We start from the raw sequence: 22,411 nt of genomic DNA, 5'->3' as shown, positions 1-22,411 counted from the left end.
TTGGAAATACTTAACCTATGTGATTTTCTCAAGAGCATGCTGCAACACAGTGTCAGAACCAGGATAGTAATGCAGGAGCTATTATCTATTATTTGAATAGTGATAGGCTTAAGAAGCTAAATCTATTTAGTTTATCCACAAGAAGGTTAAGAGGTGACTGGATCACGATCTACAAGTACCTTCACGGGGAAGAGATTTCTGACAGTTTAATCTAGTAGGCTTTTTAATCTAGCAGAAAAAAGGGGCAACAAGATCCACTGGTTGGAAGCTGAAACTAGACAAATGACACTAGAAATTAGTCACCAGTTTTTAACAGTGAGGGTAATTAACCACCGGAACCATTTAGCTAGGAATGTAGTGGGTTCTCCATCATTTGAAATCTTCATTGAAAGATAGGATACCTTGCTATAATATGTGCTATCACTCAAATAGAAGTTATAAGCTTGATGCAGCATTTACTGGATGAAATTCTATGGGCTGTGGCATTCAGGATGTCAGAAAAGATTACCATAATGGCCCCATCTGGCTTTAATTTATGGATCGATGAATCTCTTCTAGTAATGAGCATAATGCACCTAGGCATTGTCTACACACACACCACCCTAACTGAAAAAGCTTACAGTATAAGCAACCCTTCTTTGTTCCCAGTCTCTTCTAAATGCACTACCCCATACTCCTTCTGTGATAAATGTTTATAGAGTGGATTAAAACTTAAAAATGTTTATAAGGAAACTAATGGGCTGAATTCAGGTTTCATTATGTAATAAGCTCCACCATGAGCCATCAGCTATGACAGAACTCCTGACTCTCGGTATCAAAAGCAAAGATGGCTACTGATTGAGCTAAAGGTAGCAACAATATCAATTTGTAGTCTCTGTATTTACCACATACTATGGGGGCACATCAGTACTTCGCCAGAGTGACACAATATACAAATCAAAGCTCAGGGCAGGCATATCCAAGTTCTGTGCACCGCTCAGCAAGCCTGGTTTGAGTCCAAGTGAATCTGGGCTAAGTTTCACATGAATCTTGGAGAACATGTGGGTTTTGGTTGAAGTCAGGCAAAGATACAGTAGTTTCAGTTGAATTTCACTTTGTGTTTTGGGGTTTATTCAGACCACTGTAGTGGACTGTGTCTTTAGGAGACCTAGTAGTGGCATACCGTAGGAATTGCAGCCAGTTTGATTCAGTTGTGGTCATGGAGTCTGTTGAATCATCTCGGGTTGTCTTTCTGTGTTAGCTGCTTGTATGTCTGATAAAGTGCGGGATACTTAAACAGGAGGCATCACAACTAGAAACTCAAGGGACTCGAAGACAAGAAAAGGGGGAAAAAAAGAGATATAAAGCTTCAGACAACCCCATGAAACAAAACTGCTGAGCTTCACACATCCCTGGCTGGGAAGCACTGATGTTGGTAAAAGATGCTGACGCAGTTGTAGGAGCTGGAAGCCAGTACTTTGAAATATAAGTACATGAGAGTGGTTTCAACAAATGAGCAGATGACATACAGGAGGCTCATGCTCCTAGCGGACTATCAAAATGTGGGAAGCAATTCAAAACTACTCTACTTGGGTTGACCGTAGTCATTTCTTGGCTGTGACTGAGCAGTGAAGCGGTGGAAGGGACTGCACCACAAGGTTCTTCTTTTATGGCTATGTCTTTAATGCAGCAATGCCCATCTTACTCTTTGCACTCTCTGCTATCTACTGGGTCTCTGCTGTTACACTGAGAGGGACTCATTGGATTACAAACCTCTTTGAGATTGGGTGAGAACACACCCTTCACTGAAGATAGCTGTAAGAAACATTTAAGAAGCCACACCCAAAAGAAGGCCTAATAAAGTCTGGCCAGAAACTAGCACCATGTGGATGGGGGTTTCCACTGGTACTGTGACTGGTTTTGTGTGTGTGTGTGTGTGTGTGTGTGTGTGTGTGTGTGTGTGTGTGTGTGTGTGTGTGTGAGAGAGAGAGATGCAGGAAGAGAGTCAAGCAGTAGCCTGTGTAACCACAGTGTAAGTGTAAGAAGTGTAAGAGACAGCACTTTTGAGTCTGTTGGCTAAAGATTCTTGGGGTTGTAAACGAAGAAACTGCTCTTTTTGCTCTCGGTCTCCCCCTGCATTTGAAGAAGCAGGACTTTGGACATTTCTTGAAAAAAAAAATAAAACCAAACCCAGACTCCATCCATTTCTACTTCCAACTGGAACATCCCCAGGATCCTGAATTTTGACTAGCTGCTCATGTCGGAACGGGGCAACTCTACCATCAACCCCAGGCAGACACACAAAATATCCTTTCAAGTGAATAGCTGGCTTAAACCCCCCCAAACCAATGACAAGTGGGTAGCATGGATTTACCTACTCATAAGTGGAGTTTTTTCCCACAGTCCAGATTTGGGACATCAGTGACGCACTGGACTGAGGATCCCAACCGGGTTTTGATCCTTCTCTTTCTTTGTGCCATCAAGGGAGGGCAGCACTGCAGAAGAAACCCAATTAGCTCATGCAGAGGAAGGAATACCTTGAAGAACAGCCTTCAGGGCAACCCAAGAATGGCAGTAGGAGCTGCATCTAGCCTTCTTTATCTGGAAGGACAGGTCAGCCCCTTAGGCTTTTTGATGAGGAGGGGAAAAAGCACTTTGTCTTGATGTAATTGTAGTCAAGCATTCTTTAATATATGTAAAGCAAAATCTTTTCCTCTCTGAAGCTCTGCTTTGTTTTACAGGTCTAGCACCTCTCAGATGATCTCCAGAATCTGAGTGATAGAGACTAACATAACAAATTATCCTTACTACTACTGCTGCCTGCCACTTGTTTTTACAATCTCACACATTCCTCTGAAGAGCACAGACATTCAGCTTCAACCCTTGCTCTTAAGGAGTTGAGTCAAGCCCTTCTTAAGCCTGGTGAGGGTTTTGTGTGTAATTACATTGGACATGCTTTGCCAAGGAGTAGTATAAGGATTGTGAGTGGACTGCTGCTTTGCTGTGTACACCAGGTGGCCTCAGCAGTATGTGTTTCAGCGGAGAACAGCTGACGATCTCAAGGTACTAAGCTTGCAGGGTTTTATACCATGTTTGTTTCCAGGATCCTAGCACTTATGTGGCATTGCTGGAAATGCAGCCAAAAAATCATGCAGATGTGGCAACAGAAAAAAAATACGCAAAAATGTAATCTGTATTGCAAGGCATCTATTAAACAAACAATTAATTACTCATTAATGTGCACAAAAGTGTCTTATGCACGACAGGCAATAAATGCAGCTTTATTTTAACTATTCAGAGAAACACAAAGGTTGTTGCTCTCTAGTCTTAGAGTATAACACATTAAAGAGAAAGAAAGAAAAGAGGTAAATATTCAAGAAACTTGTGCCAAAAATTCATAAATTTTAAGGCCAGAACAGACAACTATGTTCTTATAGTCTGATTTCCTGCATAATACAGGCCTTGGAATTTCACCCAGTAATTCCTGCATCAGATCCAGTAACTTGTGGCTGTGGTAGATCATATCTTTTAGAAAGGCATCCAGTCTTGATTTATGGATTTCAAATGATGGACAATCCATCAGTCAAATTACATTTCAAACTAAGATTTTAAAGCAAATTAAAATGGCTTCATTCTAATGTGTCTGTCATCACCATGACTTCTTAGGCAACAGCAATTTCATAGTATCACCTTGTTATTGTAGCACAGATGTTGCCATATTGACACTGACCGGAGCATTGCCTCCCATTACCAAGCCTCAGGAAGTGAGTCAATTTGGATGATATACAATGCTGCACAAGGCAGTTTGGGACCTCCAACCGGCTACACGTGGGGTGAGGACTGGTGTTAAACACCCTCTGTGCAAAAAGGAGAACACGGAAGAGGCTGGGGATCTGCAAGGAGAAGCAATTACATAAGTTTGGAGATCAGCTCTTTTCCTCAGGCGGGTGGCTGTGCACTATTGCCCACTAGCTGACTTACTGGAGGGCTGGTTATCTCAAGCCTGGGACCCAGATGGACTAGTTGATATAAAATGGAGCACAGCTTGGAAATGTTGCCTAGTAAGGTGCAAACTTGGGTGTTCCTGCGCCAGCCCCTCCCTATGGGCAGAGGCTGCATACCAGTTATTCGCTGATGACCTGACTACCACAGAAATAGTGGGAAAAGGAAGCCAGAGATGTAGCAGGTCTTAAAAAAGACATGTAAGTTTTCATTTCACCTACATGTACATTCAAGTGCTTTCAGTGCAGTTCTCCCCATAAGTTCCCCATGTTCACTGTCTCTCAAATGTGCGGAAAGTCTTTTTTCCTTTTTCTGGTGAGTCTGAAGTCTCCACAGGAGATAGGCCCGTGTGCCCCAAAGCAGTGCTGTCTTTCCTAGGGTGCGGATTCTCATCTCTCTTTAGGTGTTCTTCAACCTAGTGCTGTCTTTACCACTGCCTTCTCTGGAGCTGCCTCCACCACAGCTGCCTCTCCTCCTGCCAGGTAAGCTGAGCCTGTATTATAAAGGGCACCAAACCTCTCCAACTCCCAACAGGGTTTGTTTCTTAGGCTAATGGCCAAGGGCTCACTCTAGCTGTGAGTAGAAGTTGGACCACATTCTAGTCTGAGACAGGAAAAACTGTCCCCAGCTGATTCCAGGTCCAGCTTCTCAAACGGCTGGGGTTTTCGTTCCCTCTTTCCTGGTGACCATTTACTTGGTCATATTGTGCTGTAAATTGAGGCCAACCTGGATGCTGAGGAGTCAGAGAAACCACCCTGGCGACAGCTGCTTCCTAGGACTGGGGGACAGTCAGTTAGAATAGACATTACAAAGAATGAAAAGACTTGGGGGTGCCAGGGAAGAATCAAGAAGGACAAGCATACAAAATTTAGGAAGCAACCACCAGCCAATAAAGCTAAGCCCAGAGAGGGAGAATGGCAGGACTATGTACAATATGTGTCTGCTCTATTCAAAACAAGGTGGAAGCTCCCCTTGTTTGTAAGGATTTACTAGATGACCAAGTAAAATGGTTAAAATAATTATTAAAGACAGTTAAACACACCCAGAGGAACTTGATATACAGTAAAAGCTGTGTTATCCAGCCCTATACCAACCGGACAGCTCTATAAACAGGCATTTCTAATCTTCATAGAAAGGAGGGTTTATAGTCTGGTTGGTGTGGGGCTGGCAGGCTCCCTACCTGGCTCTGTGTGGCTCCCTGGAAGCGGTGACATGTCCCTGCTGCTCCTAGGCAGAGATGCAACTAGGTGGCTCTGTGTGCTGCCTCTGCCCACAGGTGCCACCCCTGCAGCTCCCACTGGCCCAGCCAATGGGAGCGGCGGAGCCAGTTCTGAGGAAGGTGTGGGGCAGGGCCAGCGGCAGTGTGCAGAGCTGCCTGGCTGCGCCTCCACCTAGGACCAGCAGGTACAGGTCATCACTTGTGGGAAGCCACCTGAGGTGAGCACCCCCTCAGCCCCCCCCCCCCGGATCCGGCATCCCAAAACCCCTCCCATGCCCCAACCCCCTGCCCCGAGCCTCCTCCCACACCCAAACTCCCTCCCAGAGCCCGCGCCCCACACCACCTCCCGCGCTTCAACCCCCAGCCCCACATCTCCTGCTGCAACCAAACTCCCTCCCTCTTAGTTAACCAGAATTTTTCACTTACCGGCACTCCCATTCCCTCAACATGCCTGATAACAAAGCTTTTACTGTAATAGGGACAAACCAGCATGGTTTCTGGAAAGAAACATCACACCTCTCCAGTCTAGTAGAGTTTTCTAAATGTGTTACCAAAACAGTGACAACAGAGAGCAGACAGGCAGAACTTTTCCTGACTTTCTAATAGCCTTTGTCAAAATCCTGCACAATAAGCTATTACGGTGATTAACTAGTCGTGGGGTGAGCCCTGTCATGAATCAGATACAAGATAAGTATCCAAGCAAAGAGTAGGAATAATTGGTCAGTTTTCAAGATGGCAAAAGACTAACTGAGGGGTGCCCCAAAAGATACATCTTGTTTAATACAATCATTAACAATGTGGTAAAATGGTGAATGATAAAGTGGCACAATTTGCGGGTGACATTATTAGGATAGTTAGCAAGACTGATGAATTCCAAAGAGGACAAAACAAAGGTAGACTGCTGATAAGTTAGAAGAGGGGAAATGACAAAGGTGCATGAAATAATGGTAGACTGAATAACGGATGGTAGAGAAGGTGGAATCAGAATCAGAAACTCTTGCTTGCTTTCTGTCACAACAAGAAGAAATACAATAAAACTGAAAGACAGAAAATTTAACTAATAAAAGGATTTTAGTTTTGCATAATGCATAATTAACCAGAGGAACTCACAGCTTCAAGATAACACTGAGGCCAAGAGTTTAGAAGATTAAATAAAAAAAGGATTAGACATTTTTATATAGTTGAAAACATTCATAGTCACATTAGATAGGATACAATGTAATTAATACAAGCCCCTGTGCTTCAGGACATAAGCCAACCATTAACTGATGGAGGTTAGTAAGAAACCTATGGCACGGCTATTCCATGGAGACTACAAATCCCAACATGCAATGCAGCATCATAATCTGAGCGGGACCTCCAGACGTAGATTTTTAAAGATATTTAGGCATTGCTCTGCTCAACGTTGCAATGCCTAACTGATTTAGGAACCTACATCTCATTTTCAAAAGGGATTTCAATACTTCAGAGCCTAAATCCCATCAACTGTCAATAGGATTTAGGTTGAGCGCAGCAAATCTTAAATAGCTTTGCAAATCTGGGCCTTAGTGCCTCACATCATCAGCCAAGATGGTTTGGTTTCCCACGCCTAAAGGCCCATGAAAAATAATTGATCCAGGGGACCTTGAATGGGATCCTCTGTTCAAATGTCCTGAGAGGAGCTAGAGAGAGGAAGTGTTATTTGAGCGTGTAGGAACACACTACAGAACTTCCAGTCCTCTCAGCATATCCATGTGAGAAAGACCAAATTGAATTATTTTTGGTTCTTAAGCAGCTAATCTGCAAGAAAGTCCTCCCCTATCCCATTCCTTTTTGTCGCCTTCACAGCATCATATTCATTTATACATGGATCTATCTGCTTGCTAGTATAGTCCGTGGTCTCCCCCTTAGGATATAACACTGCAGATGGATGACATTTTGTATTTTATTTTCTTAATATAATTTTTGGCTTTTTGGAGAGGGTTTTTGTTTGTCTGTTTGTTTTGCTTTAATGATTATTCCTCTGGGTATTAATTTAGCTTCCCATTGCAATGTGTGCATATGCTCTAGCACACTGCTACTTTCTAAATGGATGTCCACACTTAATATCCATAGTTTCCCCAAAAGACTCACATATTTGCATTTAGAGATTTTGCATTTTATTTCCTGCATCCTACTGAGCTGGACTCCTACATGTTTGGTATCTCTTGTTGGCCTAGAGGTGATGGATCATCTTTCTCTCCTTTCCATTACTTTTGGAAGATGCAGAGGCACTAACTTTCTTTCGTCTGCAGAGCCAGATTTTCAGAGGCCCCTGGCCAAGATTTTTAAAAATGTGCACCTAAAGTTGGGCTCCTACATCTGTGTTAGGTATCTAAGTAAGTGACCAATTTTCAAGTGGGCTGAGCTCCCAGCAGCTCCCATAAACTTCAGCCTGAGCTCCTGGATGGTCATCCCTTTTGAAAGTCAGGCTCTTTAGCAAGATTTCAGTTTTGGCGAGTTGATTGTGGTCGTCAATGAGAACAGAATTAGGCCAATGCGGCGTTCTGTCTTCCTCACTGTGTGGAAGTGTGGCTGTGTGCCCCTGGCCCAGCCACTTATTCTGTTTGAGGACTCCGTTTCTGAATCCGAATCCTGCCTGTGTTACCTTACAGAGTGAACATCACTGTCTATCCTGGGCTGCTCTTTGCATGTCCATTTGTAAAATGGCGACAATAATATTTCCCACCTAACAGGCGTATTGTGAGTCTTCGTAAATTAATCTTTTCCCTGAGTATAAATATTATAAAAAATTCTATTTAGATAGCAAGATACTTTTTGTTCCGGGGTTTATACTTTGAATTAGTCACTCCTGGTTTTGGTGCAGAAACAAAAAGAGCTATTTACCCTCGCCTCATTAAAGTGTGACTTATAACTATCTAAGATGTTTGTTTAGGTAGTTATATTGCACTCATCACCTACATATCTGAGCACCTTCCCCACTGACATGGGCTGTTGAGACTCTTCACACCTGATGTAGCTTGCCTAACAAACCTTGATTGGACACTCAACGGGGTTTGAGCCCAAGACTCAGAGTTAAAAGCATGTGCCGGTACTTCTTGAGTTAAAGGACTCATCAGCCCAAGACAACAAGGGACTCATAAACCTCTTCTGTGGACCAACCAGTAGAGGGGAACAAAGACCCACACTTTCTTAACGTAGGCTAACCTTGCACACTAGTTCTTTAAGAATATCAAACAATTTGAGGTGAGGATGGTGACATTATTGTTTATGGTAACTATTTGGTTAACTTCCTTTGCTGGATTGCTTGGAGACAGCCAAAAGAAGTGTTACCTGCCAACCTCTAAATTTCAGTAACTTAAGATGCATTAGGTTGTGACAAATTTTGCAAGTTTCTATGACATAGGTGATAATGTACAGTCAGCCCCCACAGGAGAGAAGGAGATAGAGAAAATTTGCCTGGAACAATGAGGCACATTTGCATGAATGGTTAACCTTCCAGTGACATGGAACTTACAAGAACTAATGGAGGATAATAGGAATTAGTGAACTTACCCACATGCTGGGATCCATGTCTGGAAATTGATTGGTACTATGATCAGAATCGGGGAAGCCTGAGTGGAAGATGACATGTTTTCATCTTTCAGCCCATTGACCTACATATGCCACCAATATTCTCAGAGCAAGAAAATTATCTAAGTAAGGAGAAGCATCAAAAACAAGCTGCGATAAGCGGTTCCTGAATAGCCTGGATCGCTCAGATGAGTGGTAAGGGGCTATAAGCTATTTACTTCCTAGATCTCACATTTAAATATAGACCATTAACAGTCACATATTATTATTAGTCACTGTATTGCAGTAGAGCCTGGAAGCCCCAGCTGTGATTGTGATTGTGTTAGGAGCTCTACAGACACATGGTAAAAGGTGTTCTGGTCACAAAGAGCGTTCACGCTAAATAGATTAGACAAAGGGAGAGAGGTGACATGACTTGTCTTAAAGTGATACAGCAGGTCAGTAATGAAGTTGAGAACAGAACCAAGGTCTCCTGACTCTTAGACCTACTCCATTGCTTTATCTGCTAGACCTTATGTCTCTCCAAGCCAAACTAGCTGATGGCTGTTCAGTGTTGTATATTAAATGAGGGCATGCTCTCAGCCTGCAGATTCAAAGCATAAAGGCCAGCTTCATAACTGGGACTCCAAATACCAATCACTTGACAGGTTAAAGTTGTGGTGAGAAGCTGAGCAGTGGTTCAAACGGTTGAGATCAGCAAGGAAAGTGTTTTGGCAGAGATTGCTTCATTTGGTGTTTCAATCCTAGTGCCTGTACTACTGGAAACAGTGATAGCAGTTATATTTTGCAGTATGCTACAAATACACGACTTGTGTTTGCAAAAGGTTTGTCATTTCAGCTAGCTGGGGTTTTGCAACACTTTTTGGAGTACAATAAAATCTCCTTCTAAGCAGCTGAGAGGAGTTGGGACCACTTAGGACCAGATAGTTCCTAAAATCAAAGTGGAAAGTAACATCCAAGGGTTATCAAAACTTTATTTGTTTTGGAAATAAATAGCACATATTACATAAGCTTCTATTATCTGATTGGGCACTGCCAAAGCTGAAGTCATCTGCTAGGCAAAGGTTTTAATCTGTGACTGAGGACCAGAATGTTTTAGAATGATAGCCAAGTAAACAATGAAAGGCTTAAATGAGATACAGAATCTTATGAGAAGTTAATGAAGGAGGTCATTTCTCTGTCCCAGCACTGACTCACTTGGCTGGCATTCAGCTAACAAATGCTGTGTAGAATTTCAAAGTGTTATGGCACTACTCGTAACCAAGATACCTGACACGATCATTCAGAGTAGGAAACTTGCCTTTTCTGAGTGTATCTATGTTTCTATAAGTCGGGACCACAGTGCAGGAGCTGACATGCCAGATAAGCCTGGAAGTTCATCTACTGTAGCCTCCTACCTTTGACATTGGCTAGTAACAGATGCTACAGAGAAAGGTACAAGAAACCTTGAAGCAGGCAGTTAAGGGATTAACCCACCCACAGGGAATCTCTCTGCCTAGCCTCTGTATAGATTTATAGTTATATAGATTGTATTTGACAGACTGATAATTACAATTGCATAAACTGTAAGCATTTTGGTGCATGAACTGCCTGTGTCTTTTATGTGTGCCTAGCACAATGGAACCCTGATCCATGAACAAGGCCTCCAGGTACTATTATAATACAAATATTACTACTAGTTGAAACCACTGTTAGTTAGTGGCTGGCTCATGGCCTGCAATATAAGGCAAATTCATGTGTGTAATTCAATTTTTTTTAAAAGCCTTACTAACAATCCTTAGAGTGTGAGTGCTCATGGGAATTCAGACAGTTGTTATACTGGTTTTTTTTTGTGAATACATCTAGATTATTTTATAGTAATTCTGTGAGTTTCTAAGATATTTTTGTTAATTATTATTATTGTTATTATTATTATTAGGGACCTAAGAGTGCTTGCAGGATTTACTACATTCCCAACCATGATGTATGAATCATAGAATCATAGAATATAAGGGTTGGAAGGGACCCCAGAAGGTCATCTAGTCCAACCCCCTGCTCGAAGCAGGACCAATTCCCAGTTAAATCATCCCAGCCAGGGCTTTGTCAAGCCTGACCTTAAAAACCTCTAAGGAAGGAGATTCTACCACCTCCCTAGGTAACGCATTCCAGTGTTTCACCACGCTCTTAGTGAAAAAGTTTTTCCTAATATCCAATCTAAACCTCCCCCACTGCAGCTTGAGACCATTACTCCTCGTTCTGTCATCTGATACCATTGAGAACAGTCTAGAGCCATCCTCTTTGGAACCCCCTTTCAGGTAGTTGAAAGCAGCTATCAAATCCCCCCTCATTCTTCTCTTCTGCAGGCTAAACAATCCCAGCTCCCTCAGCCTCTCCTCATAAGTCATGTGTTCCAGACCCCTAATCATTTTTGTTGCCCTTCGCTGGACTCTCTCCAATTTATCCACATCCTTCTTGAAGTGTGGGGCCCAAAACTGGACACAGTACTCCAGATGAGGCCTCACCAATGTCGAATAGAGGGGAACGATCACGTCCCTCGATCTGCTCGCTATGCCCCTACTTATACATCCCAAAATGCCATTGGCCTTCTTGGCAACAAGGGCACACTGCTGACTCATATCCAGCTTCTCGTCCACTGTCACCCCTAGGTCCTTTTCCGCAGAACTGCTGCCTAGCCATTCGGTCCCTAGTCTGTAGCTGTGCATTGGGTTCTTCCGTCCTAAGTGCAGGACCCTGCACTTATCCTTATTGAACCTCATCAGATTTCTTTTGGCCCAATCCTCCAATTTGTCTAGGTCCTTCTGTATCCTATCCCTCCCCTCCAGCGTATCTACCACTCCTCCCAGTTTAGTATCATCCGCAAATTTGCTGAGAGTGCAATCCACACCATCCTCCAGATCATTTATGAAGATATTGAACAAAACCGGCCCCAGGACCGACCCTTGGGGCACTCCACTTGATACCGGCTGCCAACTAGACATGGAGCCATTGATAACTACCCGTTGAGCCCGACAATCTAGCCAGCTTTCTACCCACCTTGTAGTGCATTCATCCAGCCCATACTTCCTTAACTTGCTGACAAGAATACTGTGGGAGACCGTGTCAAAAGCTTTGCTAAAGTCAAGAAACAATACATCCACTGCTTTCCCTTCATCCACAGAACCAGTAATCTCATCATAAAAGGCGATTAGATTAGTCAGGCATGACCTTCCCTTGGTGAATCCATGCTGGCTGTTCCTGATCACTTTCCTCTCATGCAAGTGCTTCAGGATTGATTCTTTGAGGACCTGCTCCATGATTTTTCCAGGGACTGAAGTGAGGCTGACTGGCCTGTAGTTCCCAGGATCCTCCTTCTTCCCTTTTTTAAAGGTTGGCACTACATTAGCCTTTTTCCAGTCATCCGGGACTTCCCCGGTTCGCCACGAGTTTTCAAAGATAATGGCCAATGGCTCTGCAATCACAGCCGCCAGTTCCTTCAGCACTCTCGGATGCAACTCGTCCGGCCCCATGGACTTGTGCACGTCCAGCTTTTCTAAATAGTCCCTAACCACCTCTATCTCCACAGAGGGCTGTCCATCTCTTCCCCATTTTGTGATGCCCAGCATAGCAGTCTGGGAGCTGACCTTGTTAGTGAAAACAGAGGCAAAAAAAGCATTGAGTACATTAGCTTTTTCCACATCCTCTGTCACTAGTTTGCCTCCCTCATTCAGTAAGGGGCCCACACATTCCTTGGCTTTCTTCTTGTTGCCAACATACCTGAAGAAACCCTTCTTGTTACTCTTGACATCTCTGGCTAGCTGCAGCTCCAGGTGCGATTTGGCCCTCCTGATATCATTCCTACATGCCCGAGCAATATTTTTATACTCTTCCCTGGTCATATGTCCAACCTTCCACTTCTTGTAAGCTTCTTTTTTATGTTTAAGATCCGCTAAGATTTCACCATTAAGCCAAGCTGGTCGCCTGCCATATTTACTATTCTTTCGACTCATTGGGATGGTTTGTCCCTGTAACCTCAACAGGGATTCCTTGGAGCCAGGAAAAAACTGTGTGTATGAACAGAGACTCAGATTTCTGCCCAATTACCTATTCTTCAGACACAAATTCCCATTACCCTGGGTAAATACAGGTTTTAGGGTGGGTGTGTGCATGTGCATTTTATAGACAAACATCCCCGCCACATTCCTTCTGAATACCAGCAATGGTCACCCTGGTCTTGACGATGTTGATTTCCTTTTTGAATTTATAAAAATAATAATAAGTGTCATAGAATCACAGAATATCAGGGTTGGAAGGGACCTCAGGAGGTCATCTAGTCCAACCCCCTGCTCAAAGCAGGACCAATCCCCAGCTAAATCATCCCAGCCAGGGCTTTGTCAAGCCTGACCTTAAAAACTTCTAAGGAAGGAGATTCCACCACCTCCCTAGGTAACGCATTCCAGTGTTTCACCACCCTCCTAGTGAAAAAAGTTTTTCCTAATATCCAACCTAGACCTCCCCCACTGCAACTTGAGACCATTACTCCTTGTTCTGTCATCTGCTATCACTGAGAACAGTCTAGAGCCATCCTCTTTGGAATCCCCTTTCCGGTAGTTGAAAGTGTTCTTCTAACGGTCTGGGCACCTCTACAATAAATTAAAATTCACAATGTTAACTACCTTCAATAAATATATTCTCGTAGGCTTCCCTCCAAGTCATAATTGCAGGACCTCTAGTTATCCCCTTACTCCTCCTACTCACCTTTCCCTTCAGTGCCCATGAAACACACACAGCCCCGCTCAGACAGAAAGCCAGTTGGGAAAAAAAAAAGGATTCATGATCAATTTTATTCTGCAAGGAAGAGTTTCCTAAATTAAATCTGCATGACAAATTTTAGAAGCAAAGAGAGACAGACGCATATAAGTTTTATGTTACCACTCGGTGCTCTGAGAGAGACATTGCACTTAAGGAATCTTATCTCTCTAGTTAATTATTAAGTTTCAAAATGGAACTTGTTCTCCTCTTTCACTGATTTCCCATTACACCCTTGTTTTATCTCCAAGATCACACACACACCTCTATCTGTAATCAGGTGGAAAAAATGAGGAGTTTCTGGTTTAGAGAAATCTCAGTGAATGGGAATGGTAATATCAAGGAAGAAAAAGTATAGTGCAACTAGAGATGCTGTCTAAAGGTCTTTGTTGTACCCTCATATTGCTCACATTCCCAACAAAAAAAAAAATATAAAAATAAAAAGACCTGAATAGCATGACAAGATAAAAATGAAAAAGATCCACTTGCTTCTGTACTCTTTGTAAGGTCAGGGACAGATTATCAGTGAATCACAGATATTAAAAATAGAAAAGATGGAATCCCATCTTCCCCGACAAGTGTAGAATTGTCCCTTCAGGTATGTTTTCCAGTGTTCTGTACAGTCAAGCAGTAAATGTCTCAAAACAGTGAGATTTCCAGAACTTCCCTTGGGAGACTATTCCACTGCTCAATGTTAGCAACAGATATTCAGCCTAAATTTTACATTTTGCATTGTCTCTCCCTTGCTCTTACTGCACTCATGCTTTCCTGAACCAACAGTCCCGTTGCTTACCAGGTTACTGATAGCCCCCTGAATCTAAGCACTGATAATTGATATTAAATTATAGTACCATCAGCTTTGCTGAATATACTGCCATTTCATGGGTATGTTCTGAGCAACGCCTAGTTTCCCAAAGTGCAAGGCTCTCTTTCTGCCTCAAAGCCTACCAAAAAAATCAGTCAACTAACAATGTCACAGAAGAGGGGACAATAGAGATATTATACCTATACCTCTCTCTTTCTCCAAGGTCTAAATTGAATATATTTCAAATGTCTGTTTTAATTCCTGCCTCTCTCTTTTCTTACATGGCATGTCTTCTTAGGGCCTGACCCAAAGTTCACTGAAGTGAATGGAAAGCTTCTGCTGGCTTCAGCAGACTTTAGATCGATCCTTGATCCTCTTCGGTAGGGGTATACAAATCTTCCTATACAGTATGCTTGTGAGGGGGTATACAGATCTCATGCTGGACAACAAGGGGTTAAAGAGCTATTCTGGGCTCTGGCAGCTCCACCCCAACACCTGCAAGGCATGCACAGGCTGGAGGAAGTGTTAAAAGAGGAGCAGAGCAGCTCACTTGCTGGCAGACTAGGAAAGAGATCAGACCTTTAGCTCCTGAGGAAAGGGCTGACTGAAGGCAGGAGCTTCCCAGACAACTGCTGCCCGAGCTATCCACAGGAGATAACCAGTGGGGACAGGGGTGCTCTGCCATGCCTGGCCACCAGGATGAACCAGCAATAAGTCAACTCCTTCACAATGGCAAAGCTAACTTTAAGAACATCTATTTTCTGATTATGGAACTACTCATATGCTTAATTGTGTGCTTAAGAACTCTGATGAACAGGAGCCTAATTAGGAAGGTGCTTAATACGTAGTGGGTCTTACAGGAACAACAAGAATCAACATCATCAACGTAGTTTTCATTTGTGATAGTAAACCTTTTTATTCAAGTTACAGTTATTCAGAATATAGCACCAAGTTCTCTGCTGATATAAACTGATGGGAGTGTCACTGAAATCAATGAAGCTGCATCGTTTGCAGCAGTGGAGGATCTGGCCCTTGATTTAGTAACAGTTGCTAATATAAACAAAACCAACTTAATTTCACTGAACTGATTCAGAACATTGTGTGGGAGAGAAATCATGCAAAAATGCAAATTCTATACATGTTATTTTATAATATATACAGAGTAGAACTGTTGAAAATTTTCAGCGGAACAGTTTCCAGTTGAAAATTCAGTTTCGCCAATAGCGAAACATTTTGGGAATGTCGATTTCAACTATGTGTTCAACAGGAAAGTGTCACAAGAAATCATTTCAACATTCAGGTTTCCTTTTAATAATATTGAAACAATTCATTTCAGTAAGGTAAACTGTTCATTTCTACTATGTCTCATTTAATTTTGTTTAGACATATTCACTATTAATTGAATTATTGTACATTTAAAATATTTATTATGTTTCAGTATTATCATGAAAAAATGCTTTGATGCGTCTGAATCCACATTTTTCAGAATTTTCATTCTATGGAAAATTTCAGAGTTTCAACTTTTTTTCCCGATTCAATATTGTGAAATTGTTTTCATTACGAAACTCCGTTTCCAGACCAGCTCTAATACCGAGTTAGCCACTTTGTATTGTATGGACTATACGTAACTTTTGGTTGTAAGGCTCACAACTAGGATATGAGAATTGCAGTCACAGTTATGTATACGGAGCCAGATTGTCAGCTGATGTCAGTCAGCCTCACTGGAGCTATGCCAATTCACACTAGCAGAAAATCTGGCCTTATATATTTCTGTCATATGTATATTCAGACTAAAACTGGGCCTGATTCTCTTCAGCCTTAAATCTTGTATCGTCATTTACATCTATGCCCAGTGAATGCCAGATGAATGAAAAAATTGCTACCAAGCCAGAATGGTAGTATTTTGCATCCACTCTGCACAGGTATGAATGTCAACTCCAGGTTAAAGGCAGGGGAGAATCAGGCCCATTCTTTGAACCTGCAGTTTCAGCCACACACTGATTGTTCCTCATTATACCGTAGTACTAATGATGATTACTATATTATGACTAGCAAAGAGAGGACTAGAAATCCAGTTCTGGATTGGAATTCCACTGTGAAGTACATGGGAGAGACACACACAGTGAAATTATGTCTGCGACAGATGGCTGTTCCCAACAATGATATAGGAGATTGTGCTAACTTGGACAGTTCTGCATAAACTGTGGGGGACTGACAGGGTGTCATACACTTTTTCTATTTACTTAAAGTCTAAGAGAAAATGGGCCAAAACAGAGAAGTGCAACCTGTTTCAAAGCTATTACTACAGTGGAGTTCTATTCCTTAAAGGAATAATCTCCCTCCATCTAATAACCATTCTCTAAATGTAGGCATTGCAAATAGTCTCCCAAAGAAACAATGAAATAATGCTTGGTGGGAGGAAGAATGTGCACACCTAGGGCTTGGCTACACTTGCGAGTTACAGTGCAATAAAGGAGCTCCGGGCGCCCTAGCTCACTCCCCGTCCACACGGGCGAGGCACGTAGAGCGCTCTGTTTCCGTGGCTACAGCGCGGCTGGTACTCCACCTCGGCGAGTGGAATAACGTTTGCTGTGCCGCTGCTGGAGGGCCGCAGCGCCAGTGTGGATGCCCTGGTCTGTTATTGCGCTGCGCTCGGCCTCCAGAAGTGTCCCACAACGCCTGTTCTAGATACTCTGGTCAGCACTTTGAACTCTACTGCCCTGCCCTCAGGTGACCAACCATCAGACTCGCCCTTTAAATTCCCTGGGAATTTTGAAAATCCCCTTATTGTTTGCTCAGCCAGGCGTGGAGTGCTCTCAGTGAATCTTTCCCGGTGACCATGCCTCCACGTGCCAGGCAAGCCCCAGTATGGAGCAGTGGCGAGGTGCTGGACCTCATCAGTGTTTCGGGGGAGGAAGCTGTCCAGTCCCAACTGTGCTCCAGCCAGAGGAATTACGATATCTTCGGGCAGATATCAAGGGGCATGATGGAAAGGGGCCATGACTGGGACCCACTGCAGTGCAGTGTTAAAATGAAGGAGCTGCGGAATGCCTACTGCAAAGCCCAAGAGGCAAACAGCCGCTCCGGTGCTGCCCCCGCGACCTGCCATTTCTACAAAGAGCTGAATGTGATACTTGGAGCCGACCCCACCTCCACTCCAAGGACCACCATGGACACTTCAGAGCACAGTCCAACAAGGAGGGAGGAGGAGGAAGAGCAGCAGTAAAGCAGGAGCGAGGGTGCTGAGGCAGAGGAAGACACCCCGGCATCCCTAGATGCATGCAGCCAGGAGCTGTTCTCCTGAAGGAAAGTAGCCAGTCATGGCGGCTGGTGCTTGGGGAAGGACAAACACCAGAGGAGGTTCCCGGTAAGCGGCTTTTATTTTGGGAAGGAAGTTACTTGGTGTGGGCTCTTGGGGCGAGGAGGGTTAGGGCTGCATGCATGCCTAGATGCAGAACAGGGCGTTGATGTGCTCTCTCACATCACGGTAAATCGGCCTCAGTGATCTCTTCAAAGGTCGCAGCCAGAACTTGGGAAATGAGCTTGTGCAGGTTTTTCGGGAGAGCCACTGTTGTTCTCGTCCCAGTAGGGCTAACTTGTCCACGCCACTGTGCCATGAGGGGCGGGGGGACCATTGCTGCACACAGGCAAGCTGCATATGGTACAGGGTGGAAGCCGAATTGCAGTAGAAGACCCTCCCTTGCTTTCCAAGTCACCCTCAGTAGTGAGATATCTTCCAGGATGAACTTCTGTGGAAAATGTGGACACAGTGTTCAGTATAGAGGCCCCCTGCCGCTGTTGGCTCTCCCCAAGGCACAGAAACCCAGAGGACAGTACAGCCATGAAACAGCCAGTCATGCATGACCCTGTGCTTACTCACCATTTTGGGGCTCCCATGGGTTATGTGCACTCACTTTGGGACAGGCAAATTATGCTATTGTGTAGACTGTGCTTGCCTTGGAGTATGGGGGAATCATTGCTCTGTCTGGTGTGAACAATGCTGCCTCTGTTAAGTGTTGCATTTTGCCTTTACAGATGCAACCTTGAGATCTCAGCCGTCTGTGTTATCAATGGCTGAGAGGCTGCAAAGAATCAGGAAGAGGCCACATAGAAGCAAAGAGGACATGCTGCATAAAGTCATGCAGCATTCAACTAATGAAAATAAAAAAGTGCAGGAGCGGCGGGAGAATGAAAGGAGGGTCCGCCAGCAGAATGCGGATCACCGGCACCAAAGCACAGAGAGGCTGATAAGCATCATGGAGCGCCAAGCGAACTCGATCCAGGTGCTCGTAGCCATACAGACAGAGCACTACCGCCACCCCGCACAGTTCTTGTCCCAAAACTCTTTCCCTTGTGCCACCATGTCACCTCCAACCCACTTTCCCCAACATCCGGGTTCTTACCGCCACCCGCTGCCTCCAACACCTGTAGCTTCACCACCCAGCCCTGAAAACTATGACCCTGACCCACTGCACTCAATCCCCATCACCATGCAGTATAGCCATGCTGAAGTGCAGCACGCATTGCACAGCACTCCAGACAGGACATAGTCAAATCTGTGATTGTACCATTCCCCACCCCACCCCACCCGACCCCCTTGCCCTTTGTGTTTCCCAAGCAGTTGCATTGTGTTTATTTTCAATAAATTGATTGTTTGGCTTTGAAAACATTCTTTATTATTGCATAACATAAAAGAAACCTTAGCCCAGGAAAGCAACAGGCACTACAAGTCAGTGTATCATACGTAGCAAACACAGATTCCTACCACACTTCACTCCCGTGCAGGGCACCACACCAGATGTTACTGTTGGCTTTCAGCCTCAAATTGCTCCCTCAAGGCATCCCTAATCCTTTCAGCCCCACGTTGGGCCCCTCTAATAGCCCTGCTCTCTGGCTGTTCAAATTCAGCCTCCAGGTGTTGAACCTCCGAGTTCCATGCCTGAGTGAATCTTTCTCCCTTCCCTTTACAAATGTTATGGAGGGTACAACACGTGTACATAACTGCGGACATGCTGTTATCGGCCAGGTCCAGCTTCCCACACAGAGAGCGCCAGCGACCCTTTAAACAGGCAAAAGCACACTCCACAGTCATTCTGCACTGGCTCAGCCTGTTTTTGAATGGCTCCTTGCTGCTGTCAAGGCTCCCTGTGTAGGGTTTCATGAGCCACGGCATCAAAGGGTAAGCGGGGTCTCCAAGGATCACAATAGGCATTTCAACTTCCCCTACGGTGATCTTCTGGTCTGGGAAAAAAGTCCCCGTTGCAGCTTCCTGAACAGGCCAGTGTTACAAAAGATGTGCGCGTCATGCACCTTTCTGGGCCAGCCTATGTTAATGTCAATGAAATGCACACAGTGATCCACAAGCACCTGGAGAACCATAGAGAAATAGCCCTTCCGATTAACGTACTCCGAGGCTAGGTGGGCTGGTGCCAGAATTGGAATACACGTTCCATCTATCACCCCTCCACAGTTAGAGAAACCCATTTGTGCAAAGCCAGCCACAATGTCGTGCACGTTACCCGGAGTCACAGTTCTTCTGAACAGGATGCGATTAATGGCCCTGCAAACTTGCATCAACATGATTCCAACAGTCGACTACCCCACTCCAAACTGGTTAGCGACTGATCGGTAGCTGTCTGGAATTGCCAGCTTCCAGATTGTAATAGCCACCCATTTCTCCACCGTCAGGGCAGCTCTCAATCTCGTGTCCTTGTGCCACAGGGTGGGGGCGAGCTCGTCACACAGTCCCATGAAATTGGCTTTTCTCATCCGAAAGTTCTGCAGCCACTGCTTGTCATCCCAGACTTGCATGACGATGTGACCCACCACTCAGTGCTTGTTTCCCGAACCCAAAAGCGGCGTTCCACGGTGGTGAGCATGTCCGTGAATGCCACAAGCAAACTCGTGTCGTTTGCCTTACTCGAGTCGATATCATCGTCGGAGTCCTGTCACTTTGGATCTTAAGGAATAACTCGACTGCCAAATGTGGCATGCTGGCGAGACTCGTCAGCATATTCCTCAGCAGTTCGGGCTCCATTCCCGCAGACTGAAAGGGAAGACAGAGCACGCAGTACAAAAAACGTTGAAAGACGGTGCCAAAGGTGGATGGAAGCAAAGGGAATGCTGGGATGCGAACTGATGCATCACGGGGCGTTGGGACAGGACCCAGAATACCTCACACTCCCTGCCCCCTTCCCACAAGCCACAGCACCAGAATGGGAAGAGGTGCTATGTGGGATAGCTGCCCACAATGCACCGCTCCCAATGCCGCCGCAAGTGCCGCAAATGTGGCCACACCAGTGCTCTTGCAGCTGTCAGTGTGGACAGACTGCAGCGCTTTCCCTACTGCGCTGTACGAAGGCGGGTTTAACTCATAGTGCTCTACATCTGCAAGGGTAGCCATGCCCTTAGAAGACGACAATCACTAAGTAAGTGCATTTAACAGCATGTATGCACTTTGGAAGGTCTTTGCAAGAACAAAAGAAACCTTAAGTCTTGTGAGCTGGACTCATTCAGATTCTACTTTTGGCAGAATTGGTCAATACTCACAAATGCCATCTGGGAATTGGACTTGGGGGTGTGTGTGAACAAAATAAACATGCAGAGAATCTTATTTTAATAACTTTCTGGAACAACCATTTGGAAGGGACACTGACAAGACAAGTAATTGTTGGTTAAAAACAGGGTTTGCAGTGGTTTGACTTTGTTCAACAAGAATATATATATAGTACAAGATCAGCAGGAACTGTTCAATTTAAGAGTGATTCTACCTCATCATGTGGTATATAGGGTATTTATGCATCACATGTTTTTATGGTCCAGATCCTTAGCTAGCATAAATTGGCCAAGCTCCCTGGAAGTCAAGAGGAGTTGTGTTGATTTACTGCTTCTGCAGATCAGCCTTTATATTTGTCATAAATTTGTAGAGAAAGAAGAAAACTATTCTCATATCTCATAGATGTTTTGGATTGGAATCTATTACAAAATGTGATCCTTCCCCCCTTTCTCTCTCTTCCTCCCCCCCATATAGATACACATACACATTTTACTCTAGTGAATGTGATTTGAGAGGAGTGGATGTTGGGCCTTCTGGGTTCTTTTAAAGACACTGCCTCTGATCCACTTAATTGCTTTGCAACTCAATTTATCCTTCTATAAAATGGGGATAACACACACACATCTGCAAGGGGGTTATGAGACTTCATTAAGGAAGATTTACTTAGCATTTTGAAGTCCTTGTTTTAAAGGCCCTAACTTCCAGGCACTGTCATATCCCTGCTGACTGAGAAACATATGAGTGGTAAGTATCCAAACCTAAATCTTTTGTGTACATAAATCTGCTCATTTATTAAAGAACATAATTCCCTTTCCATTGCAATTTGTACAGCTGAGCTTTAGGGGGAAAAGCACTTCCTTAATTTTCTTGCTAATGAGTCTCATCAGGTTGTTACACTCACATTGTGGAATCCAGCCCCACATTCGATAATGTGATGAGATTGATGCAACCTAAAATGACATGCCATAGAAAAGGGACATGTCAGCAGAGCTTGACCTTCTGCCAATACACACCATGGATGTCTATATTTACTAACATTAAAGATGGAGGAAGTTTGATTGGTTGACATGGATGAGTGTACAGATCAGGAGGACTCCCTAGCCACATAACATGCCCACAATCATATCCTTATTTGAGGTGCTAAACCCTGATGACCCTTTCATATACCACTTGGGAATGGCTATCTTTTTATCATGACTAGTAATATGTCCAACGAGCTGGACCTTGCTTGCAGTATTTTGGAACTGCTGCTTCAACTTCTCCCCAACCTGGAGCAAAAAATCATTCAACGTTTCAAAAAGATCTTTTCAGTTTTAAATGTGGGAACATTTTTCTGCGTATGTAGAGATGCTATTTTACCTGAATCTATTTATAATTTCAATCACATTAGAAAAAAAAGTTACTACTTGCATTAAAAAATACCCAACAATTACCCCCCGACACCCCCCCACCTCCCACCCCCCACACACCACACCATTTTCTGAAGAGCAAGCTTAAATCAGTATAAAAACAA

General features: G+C 44.1%; 2 protein-coding genes across 3 annotated transcripts in view; both read left to right on the top strand.

The window, feature by feature from the left end:
- LOC125636878 (uncharacterized) overlaps positions 1-22,411 on the top strand; it is a 234,487-nt gene that overhangs the window by 146,436 nt on the left and 65,640 nt on the right. The gene's annotated exons all lie outside the window — the stretch shown is intronic.
- On the top strand, positions 12,489-18,954 carry LOC142072098 (uncharacterized). Its single transcript, XM_075128345.1, has 2 exons — positions 12,489-17,709; positions 18,378-18,954. Exons 1-2 carry the CDS (start codon positions 17,622-17,624, stop codon positions 18,890-18,892), a joined length of 603 nt encoding a protein of 200 aa, XP_074984446.1. The 5' UTR covers positions 12,489-17,621; the 3' UTR covers positions 18,893-18,954.

The sequence above is a fragment of the Caretta caretta genome, chromosome 5, assembly GCF_965140235.1.
Source record: "Caretta caretta isolate rCarCar2 chromosome 5, rCarCar1.hap1, whole genome shotgun sequence".
NCBI lineage: Eukaryota > Metazoa > Chordata > Testudines > Cheloniidae > Caretta > Caretta caretta.
Note: the sequence above shows the minus strand (reverse complement) of the source record. Positions and strands in the feature narration are given on the sequence as shown.